Below are 9,699 nucleotides of genomic sequence, written 5' to 3'. Positions count from 1 at the left end.
CCACAGTTTGGGAACCACTGTGGTAGAGGATACCGGGTATTCGTACTGGCGAATCGCCCCCCTCCAGTGCTGAAATCCTGTGCCAAGGGCGGTGTACAAACGTGTCAGAAATCAAACCAAAGCATTTTAATTTTTATTTATCTCAGTAATATATATATATATACATACTGTATATATTATTATCTACACTGTTCAATAAAAGGAACGGATTGGTCGGTACTTTGAAAAGTCAGAGGTTCGGAATCGGTAACGGCAGTGGAGGAAGTGCTTATCGCTGAGTCCCTAAGATGAAAAAAGTCTGCGGTGCCGGGTGCTGCGTGTGAACGTAAACCTTGTCAGTGTGTCTCCCCCCTCAGGCTGGTGGCGAATGCAATAACGTCCGCGAGACCGGAACCCCCGGAGGCTACAGCCACGCGGACGACGACCCGTTAGCGGCAAATGACTGGCAGTATTTCTCCCAAGGGGGGCATCAGCTACTGTAGCGAGGTGTCTTATGTTCGTTTGCTCTTCCGCTAATGGGCCACTGTGTTGAAATTGCACTAGAAATTATTATAGGATGACTTGATCTGGGGGGCTCAATGGCTTCAGTGTTTGCTTCAGTGCACCGTGTAATCAGTCTGTGTCCACACTGTGTGGGATTATCAGACCGGATCCGTCCAGCCGGACACCAGCCGGATGTGCCAGACGAGCGTTGCAGAATAATCAAAATAGTCCTCTAGTCCAGGTCTTATCCGTTGCTAATAATCCAAGATAATCTCTCTCTACTAATCTATACTCTATAATTACTGTACACTATTGGTACAATAGAAAATACTCTCATTTCACAAATTGTCATTTGGCACAAACGTTTTTCCCGTGACCGTTTGACACAAGCTCATTATCGGGAGATCGCTGGACGTGTGTCTCGACAGTCTGGGTTTCGGCTCGGAGACGCCACAGCGACTCCCTCTCTACGTCTCGGGACCTCTGTGGTAAAAGGACGGGAAGATCCCCGAAGCTTCATTTCGGCTCGGAAAAAACAGCGTTCCGTCCGCTGTCGTGGCAGAATTGTCTGCTTCTCCTCCGCTTTCCCCCTGGATTCCCCATGCCTAGCTGTCTACATTGTGCACACACACACCCGCGCACGCACACACACACACACACACACACACACACACACACACACACACACACACACACACACACACACACACACACACACACACACACACACACACACACACACACACACACACACACACACACACACACACACACACACACACACACACACACACACACACACACACACACACACACACACACACACACACACACACACACACACACACACACAGCATATGTCTATTTCTGCTTTCACTGTGCTCGGCTAGTGCTGTCTCGTTCATTCCTAGCGGTCTTCATTAAAAGGTTTATCTCCACGATCCCTCCCCTCTCTTTTTTTGTATTCTCTCTCTCCTCTCTCTCTCTCTCTCTCTCTCTCTCTCTCTCTCTCTCTTTCTCCGACCATCGTTTCGAGCTCATTTGCAGAATGTATGGTCACATGGCGCAGCCGATGCAGCAGTTTTCTTAATTATCCTCCTTTCCTCCATGGCAAGTCACTTATACATTATCTAATTTGGGGTCACAATCTGAATAACCTCATTTCCAAGTCTTAGTACTGTAGGAAAACCCAGTGTAGAAAATACCCACGTCTAACCAGTGTTAAAAAAATAATAATAATAATAATAATAATAATAATAATAATTTTTTACAGTGTTTTCTTTCCCTCACTTGGAGAAGTTCCAAGAGGACAGTAGTCAAACATACAACTAGACTGAAGCGGTTCACCTGCACTTCCCCGGGCAGGTTTAAAATCAGTGTTTGGACTACTTTGTATGAAATCACAGATTGGTGTGCACGGCTGGGTAGTAGTCACAGTATCAGTCCCAGTAGAAATAGAAAGATGGGGTTTCACATATTGAATGGGAGTTTTTTTTCTACAACATATCTATCTATGTGCAAGAACTTGATTGAATGATCAACCGTCATTGCTCTCCTTCACGTCGATTCCCTAGAAGTTCCTCTTTTGTTTCCTGGATAACCTCTTCCTCCTCCTTGTTTTTCATTCTTTTACCTCCGTATTTTTCTGTCTCTCTACAGAATGTACCTTGTGCCATCCTTAGTGACACCTCAGCAGAGTATATTTGTTTGCACCCTCATTTCAGACGCCCCTTGGAAGAGTAATATCCACGTTCCAGACCACCGTGTTGCAAAATACTCTTCCTCCTCAGCTCCTCAGGGCAGTGAGTTCACCCTAAGAGGCTAATCCCCAAGTGGGTCCCTGTCTTGTCCGTCTCGTTGTGACATTTGCGCCGGTTGCCAATTGCCGCCAAGCCCCGGTGGAAGGTCATTCGCGCTCTCTGTAGTCTCCTTTTCTATCTACAGAACTTAGAAATGGACTGTATGGAGTGTGAAGGTGTGAAAAGGTGCAGAGGTGTCGGCCTGGTCCACCTCCACGAGGTGCGCTGCTACAGCCTCTCTCTCGGACGGCTGGGATGGGATGTCGTTTTGGAAAGAAAAGTTTGAGGTGGCTCTGATTGTTGTCGGCCGCTCATCTCTCGTGGGGGAAACGGGAGCAGCCGGAGAGGGGGGGGGGGGGGGGGGGGCAGGAGGTCGGCTGGAGGTCGGAGGTCGAGGTCGAGGAGCTGAACGTCGAGCCGAGCGGAACCTCCTAGACCACAGTGTTCCGCTGCCGGTACGGCGGAGGCGGCAGGACGGTGGCAGATTTCAGGGAGAACTCCGACATGTATTCAGGGTTTTCTGCCACTGCCGGCCGTATGTGGCCGTTCTGTTTGTAGAAGAGCTTAGCATTCGTGGAGCCGCCCTGGGCGCCGTCGGGGCCAGCTTGCTGGATGGACGACTTGGGAGGCAGGCTGTGCTGCCAGTACTCCGGATTGTCAAAGGTCACCTTCAGCTTCTTGCCGCCCGCTTTGCCCGAAGTCTGGCCCCCGTGCTTCAGCATGCTGGAGGGGTGGGCGCTGGCGTGGCTCTGGTACGCCGGCAGGCTGCCGTGGACAGCGGGCGCCGACGCGGACAGAGTGCCCGGATGGCACGCCTGGGCGTGGGGAGCGGGTCCCGGTTGGCCCTGGCCGGCAGAACCGCCGCCGGCGTTGCCGGGTTGCCCCGAGGCGGCTTTGACACCGTGGTGGCCGTGGAGGATGTGGTGGCAGGGGACGCCGGACGGAGAGGGCTGGGCCGACGGGAGGGGGTAGTGGGGCAGGCCGGTCTGGATGGTGAGCGGGAGGTGGGAGGCGGGGCCCGAGGACGAGCTCTGAGTGGGGAGGGGCAGACCGTTCCTCCTCAGAGCCTCCAGGCCCGGCTCGGTGGGGCTGTGGAAGGTGTTGAGGTAGAGGGGCTCGTTGATGTATTCGTCCTCTCCTTTGGGCTGGCTGTTGGGCGTGCTGTGATAGCCCGGGTTGTCCAAGGCGTGGATCTCGCCGTTCTTGTGCCGCGAGACGAACGGATTCTCCTCGATGGGATTCAGGTATTCTGCAGCAGGGGGGGGGGGGGGGGGCGGGGGCAGGGGAGAAGGACATAGGGAAGGAGAGAGAAAATGTGCGTGAGATGTGTGTGAGAAAGCAAATGATAAATCAGACCTACAAAACAGGGCCAGAGAAAGAGATGAAGAAAGAAAGAAAGAAAGAAACTGATTGTTCACTAATGAGCGATAAAAGACGGAGATGATAATGGGGGCCACTGAGGAAATGGGAGACGCCTCGCCAAGTTTTCCGTGGCAGCGTAGGCTCCGTCTGCCTGGAGGTGAAACCTATCGATTTCGCCCACACTCCTCCACTCCTTCACATTGAATCTGATGCGTTTTGCTCTGGGCTTAGTTGTATTCTGAGTGGCTCAAAATAAAAGATGATAGTACACTGGCACGGCGGAGGGAATGGAGTATGATCAAAGAACCGAGCGTGATGCCGTAGTATCGTAGACATGCGGCGCTCTACTCTGTACCGACACTGTAAAGGACTGTGTTTCTATTAACCTCTAGCCATATTTTCAGAAAATTCACCAAAAAATACATACCTAAGTAAATGCCGCCCACTTCTACAAGGACCAAGGAGGTGGTATCTGATTCTAGGGACATCTATGGATCTCAGGGAATGTATTCCCAGTGTCAGAAATATTGTGTCTGTTACTAGGCTTGAGTCAATTGTAATGAACCAAAGGAGAATATACATTTTATTTGAGATTTTTCATCTTTGACAGTGAATAACACCATGCTAACATTGACCAGACGTGAACGCCACTGAGCTCATTCAGCACCTTCTTGAGATTACGTGTACAAAAGAATCTAAGCAAATGAATATAGGGCAGATAATTTACAGGGGGTTTTGTAGATACAGTACAGAATTTTGCCATCCGGACACATGCAATTTGAAATATGAATATAGAATATAGAATATCAGGCCTATAAACAACCTTATTATGGCCAAGTCACACATCTATGGATCGGGCCAAATCCCCCCTTTCCAATGTTCAATCTGGATTTAGTACCACCAGGTGCCCCTGACAGGGCAGCAAAAACCGTGAATGAAATCTACTGTAATTACAGTTAACTTTTTTATAATGTAAATATATCCACCATTCAGGTTTGTTTGACTTGTAAGATATGATCCAGAAAATAACGTAAAAAAACACACTGGAAGTCAGATGATTGACTGGCATGAGCTGGGAAGTGTAGTTTTATGAAATTCGAAAGCCCATCGAAAGCCCTGGGTCTCCCCATTCTTAGGACTACACACACTTTTGACAGTTTGCTTTACTTCCGCCTTGCTTTCCGATGCCATGCGCAGAGATTTTTATAAGATCATATTTCACTAATAACACTTAAAATCATTGGTAAACAAACGTAGTGCTGAAAATATACACTTTGATGGCTGTTTTGATAGGGTTAGGGTCTAGATAGACAGACAGACAGACAGACAGACAGACAGACAGACAGACAGACAGACAGACAGACAGACAGACAGACAGACAGACAGACAGACAGACAGACAGACAGACAGACAGACAGACAGACAGACAGACAGACAGACAGACAGACAGACAGACAGACAGACAGACAGACAGACAGACAGACAGACAGACAGACAGACAGACAGACAGACAGACAGACAGACAGACAGACAGACAGACAGACAGACAGACAGACAGACAGACAGACAGACAGACAGACAGACAGACAGACAGGCAGGCTACCTGAGGAGCTCTTATCCTTCATGGGGGTCATGTATCCGTCCTCGTCGGTGTCCCCCCGGGCCCCCCGCTCCCCCAGGAAGACGGTGGGGTCGGCGCTGTACCTCTGGGCCCCACTGTCCTCTCCTCCCCCGGCCCGGCCCAGGCTCTTCTTGTGCAAGGTCCCGTTGCAACGCTGGTCCTCCAGGGCAGCGCCCTGGCTCCCCCCCGCGGCCTCCGGGCCATCCAGACAGGCCGGGGCCCCCGCCATGGAGCCCTCGTCGGGGGCTGAACCGCCATCCCGATAGCCAAATTGGTTCTGGGAGGAGAGAGAGAGAGAGAGAGAGAGAGAGAGAGAGAGATTTCTCATTTGTTTGCAATAGTCAGTTGTTCTACTTAACACCGTTTGCCCACCAAGCGCAGCATGTAGAGCCGCACACAGGATAATGAGTATTCTAATGAGTTATGCCGGCTCTCGAAGAAGAAGAGCGAGACATTAACCTCGGGAAGCCGCCTCTCTGCGGTAAAATCCACCCCCAGAAGATTCTGAGCGCATCATTCGGGGTGGGCCATGAAACAAAGCGCCCCCTGATACAAAACAGCACCTGGAACTCGCTGAGGGATCAAAACAAAACAACGGCAACAGAATAAAAACACTACGTGTGAAAGCGCTGGGTTTTTCCTCCTGCTGCTCCGCTAGCCGCCCCGCCCCCGGGGCTACTTCACCCGCCGCTCAATTCGCTCACGCAGCCTCCGACTCGCGAGCACCACGGCGCCTCAATTACACAGAGAACAAGAGGCGCACAAAAAGAAAGAAAAGAAAGAATAGAAAAATAAACGTCCTCAGGGCCTATCTATCCACCCACTCCCGCCAACCTCCCTCCTCTGCCCCATGCCTTCAAGTGCTCCCCTCCTCCAAAACCTCTCTATTCATCCTTTCTTCAAAGGCAGCTATTATCTTCTATTCTTTTATTACGTACAAGCGCAGTGAGTCCAGATTAGATGGAGGGTCTGTATCTGGTGCAGCGACCCGAATGACCTCCTGTCAGTCAGCCCGCGCCGTGTAATCCCACTGCCGCGTAATAAAGACTTTCAGTGAGCAACATGGGGGTCGTGACCGTAAACATTTTCACACCCAGACACCCTGGTGTGTGTGTGTGTGTGTGTGTGTGTGTGTGTGTGTGTGTGTGTGTGTGTGTGTGTGTGTGTGTGTGTGTGTGTGTGTGTGTGTGTGTGTGTGTGTGTGTGTGTGTGTGTGTGTGTGTGTGTGTGTGTGTGTGTGTGTGTGTGTGTGTGTGTGTGTGTGTGTGTGTGTGTGTGTGTGTGTGTGTTTGGCAAGGCCCTGAAAAGTAGTGTTGTAGTCGACACCACAGTCAAGACCAAGTCAGAGCTTATTGAGTTTGAGTCAAGAAAAGACCGAGACCAGGCTGATGCAAGTCTGACTAAAGATCATGACTGTAATCAGGGGTGACCCAGAATGGTTGGCTATTCGATGGTTCGATCGAAGGAGCTTTACTTACACTGTGAGTCTCACAGTCGAATTGTCACAGTGGTGGTAAAAAGAAATGGGTTGTGAATATTCCATTTTGGCTATGGGGGTGCTGGATGTCTATAGGAACATTCCATTTTGGCTATGGGGTGCTGGATGTCTATAGCAACATTCCATTTTGGCTATGGGGTGCTGGATGTCTATAGGAACATTCCATTTGGCTATGGGGGTGCTGGATGTCTATAGGAACATTCCATTTTGGCTATGGGGGTGCTGGATGTCTATAGGAACATTCCATTTGGCTATGGGGGTGCTGGATGTCTATAGGAACATTCCATTTTGGCTATGGGGGTGCTGGATGTCTATAGGAACATTCCATTTTGGTTATGGGGGTGCTGATTGCACGGCTTCCCCAAATAAATCATGACACAGAGCTTATCTTGGTATACATTTCAGGCTATTATATATAATGCATGTGCTCTCAATCAACTGCCTTATTATGTGGATAAATTACCCTTGTAGCCTAAAGACGCACTAATCAATTTAGTGCAGGAGCCACATTTTTGGCAAGGCTTTACATCTATTTGGCCGATAATAACTCACAGTGGGTCTCATTCTCCAACGGACTTAAGACCAAAAGATTTGCTCTTAGCCTTAGGGCCATTTAAGACATCTTAGATTTTGGGATTCCCCAACCGTCCCTAAGCTAAGAGAAAATGTATTTGTCTTAAGTCCGTTGGAGAATGAGACCCATTGTCTTGAAGAAAATAAAATGTTGAGATGTTTAAGGTGATCTACACCAGAGTTGATTAAAGAATGTTTCACTGACTGGTGACGTTTTCTACGAATCTACTGCCACGGGCAACAGCACACGGACTAGAGCTGGACGTTTTATGGATATCGTTTCGGCACATGGACTCATCTACAAGTAGACCTACAGAGTCAAGACCAAGTCAGAGCTTGCGGCACGGGTGGCACGGTGGTACAGTGGTTAGCACTGCTGCCTCACAGCAAGAAGGTCCTGGGTTCGCGTGGGTTTCCTCTGGGTACTCCAGTTTCCTCATATGTGTGTGTGTGTGTGTGTGTGCGTGTGCGTGTGTGCGTGCGTGCGTCTGTGTGTGTGTGTGTGGTGTGTGTGTGTGTGTTCTGACCCTGTTGGAGTCCACGCGGGGTCGCGTGCTGTAGGAGGGCGGGGCCATGTTGAAGCCGCGGGGGACCAGGTACTCGTCGGCGTCCATGAAGTCGTCCAGGTCCTCCTCGTCCAGCAGGCTCTGGAAGAACTTGCTGTCGTTGGGGCTGGGCAGCTTCATGCGGTCGTCACCCTGTCGGAGAACAAACACATGTTCATATAGAAACAAGGACAGAGACTCGCGGACATATACACAAACACAAATACACAGAAACACACACATGCATGCATACACACACAGACACACTACTAATGTTGGTAAACAAGAAACACGCTCATATGATTGAAGGCAACATTTCATATCAGATTCTTTTTTATGCGAAGCACCTTATAGACCCTCGCTACCTCACTCGCTCATTCCCTCACGGTCAGACACTCTGCCCCCTAGTGGCGACTCACAGGCATGGCACTGTTGTAAGAGCGGGTCAAGCCACACGAGAATGCTTTGCATCTATAACACAGCGTGTCCTTGTTCCACTCAAAACCCTTTTTCCATTTGTCCATTTTCACATGGAAACACACTGTGTATTTCATTAACAAGCGATCAAGCAGACAGGTCTGATTAGCCCGGTGCTCTGACCGGGAGCCTGCTGGGGGAACTGACCTGGATGACCAGGTAGCGCTGGGGGTCCCTGGCCATCCTGCAGAACTCTGCAGCCAGCTCCTTGAACTTGGGTCTGCTGTCAGCGTCAATCATCCAGCCTGGATATGGGAGGAGAGGAGAGGAGGAGAGGAGAGGAGAGGAGAGGAGAGGAGGAGAGGAGAGAGGAGAGGAGAGGAGAGAGAGGAGAGGAGAGGAGAGGAGGAGAGGAGAGAGAGGAGAGGGAGGAGAGGAGAGGAGAGGAGAGAGGAGAGAGAGGAGGAGAGGAGAGGAGAGGAGAGGAGAGAGGAGGGAGAGGAGAGGAGAGGAGAGGAGAGGGAGGAGAGGAGAGGAGGAGAGGAAGGAGGAGAGGAGAGGAGGGAGGGAGGAGAAGGGGAGAGAATGGGAGGAGAGGAGAGGATGGGAGAGAAGGGAAGAAGAGAGGTGCAGAGAGGAGAGGTGCGGAGAGGAGAGGAGAGGAGAGAGAGGAGAGGAGAGGAGAGGAGAGGAGAGGAGAGGAGAGGAGAGGAGGGGAGGGAGGAGGAGAGAAGAGGTGAGGAGAAGAGAGGAGAGGAGGGGAGAAGAGAAGAGAGAGAGGGGAGGGAGGGGAAGGAAGGAGAAGGTGAGAGAGAGAAGAAGAGGAAAGGAAAGGAGAGAAGAGAGGGGGAGAAGGAGAAGGAGAGGATCGTTTAATATGTTCATGAATATTTGATCCACCATTTCCATATTCCACAATTGTTACAGTCATGCTGGTGCACTATTACAGTACATGTAGTCAATAAGCACATTACATTTTCACAGTGATAATATTCTGTACATAATTGCAGACATATTGATCGTCGTTATTATCCTCCAATATTTAATGTGAAAAATATACATATCATTTTGACCTTGTCTTTTTTTTCTCTATCTTTTATTAATTGTATTTTAATCAAATGTTTTAATGTTTCATGGACTTTCATGTTTAACCTTTGGCAATATGCTGTGCAAATAAGGCTCATAGAATTGAAGGAGTGAGAGATATGGAGAGGGATAATTATATTAATTATAATAATTATATTCTCCCTCACTCCGCCCCTCCACCTGCCTCCCCCATCCCTCTCCATATCTCTCACTTCATTACATTTTTGGAAGGAAGAATGAGAGAGGGAGGAGGACAGAGGGAAGGAGAGGGGACACAGGGGGGGGTGGATGAGAAAGGGCAGGAAGGAGGTGAGA

General features: G+C 49.8%; 1 protein-coding gene across 1 annotated transcript; it reads right to left on the bottom strand.

The window, feature by feature from the left end:
- Positions 1-2,713: 2,713 nt before the first annotated feature.
- On the bottom strand, positions 2,714-8,603 carry LOC311248638 (receptor tyrosine-protein kinase erbB-4-like; the record flags this gene model as incomplete). The annotated part of the gene is made up of 4 exons (XM_084339492.1): positions 2,714-3,531; positions 5,248-5,542; positions 7,864-8,034; positions 8,506-8,603. Coding segments are annotated over 4 exons (1,382 nt in total), but the record flags the coding sequence as incomplete, so codon positions are not given.
- Positions 8,604-9,699: the final 1,096 nt, after the last annotated feature.

This window comes from Notolepis coatsorum (assembly GCF_963971535.1).
Source record: "Notolepis coatsorum genome assembly, contig: SCAFFOLD_4676, whole genome shotgun sequence".
NCBI lineage: Eukaryota > Metazoa > Chordata > Actinopteri > Aulopiformes > Paralepididae > Notolepis > Notolepis coatsorum.
This window is presented reverse-complemented; position numbering and strand designations above follow the sequence as displayed.